General features: G+C 63.8%; 1 protein-coding gene across 1 annotated transcript in view; it reads left to right on the forward strand.

Moving 5' to 3' along the window:
* Positions 1–334, forward strand: part of RBMX2 (RNA binding motif protein X-linked 2) — a gene marked incomplete at both ends in the record, with an annotated part of 1325 nt that extends 991 nt beyond the window's left edge. Inside the window, one exon of the mRNA XM_029087340.1 lies at positions 13–334. Coding sequence (XP_028943173.1) covers positions 13–334 — 322 coding nt within the window. The remainder of the gene's footprint in view (positions 1–12) is intronic.
* Between the last annotated feature and the right edge of the window lie 11 nt (positions 335–345).

Here is a 345-nt window from a genome sequence, read left to right on the forward strand (position 1 = left end):
TCCAACCCAAAGCTTCTCTTTCAGCTAAGGACAGACAGGAGAGGCAAAAGCAGAGCTCGCAGGCTGGGAAGAGGGCGGCACCCCCAGAAGAGGGGCACCCCAGAGTCAAGATTAAGAAGGAGAAGGAGGACCCGGCCTACGAGCGTTACGCCGGCGGGAGCCAGCAGCCCGGGAAGGGCTCCGAGAGGAAACCTGCCAGCAGGAGCCAGCGGGAAGAGGGAGAGAGGCAGCACCAGAGGCTTGTGGAGAGACGAGGGGAGAAGAGCTGCCAGGAGCAGAGGGGACACGGGGGTTTGTGGGATGAGAGGAGAGAGGAGGCTGGCAGGAGGGGCCGGCGGGATGAGG

The sequence above is a fragment of the Antrostomus carolinensis genome, unplaced genomic scaffold (genome assembly GCF_000700745.2).
Source record: "Antrostomus carolinensis isolate BGI_N321 unplaced genomic scaffold, ASM70074v2 scaffold28781, whole genome shotgun sequence".
NCBI classification, from domain to species: domain Eukaryota; kingdom Metazoa; phylum Chordata; class Aves; order Caprimulgiformes; family Caprimulgidae; genus Antrostomus; species Antrostomus carolinensis.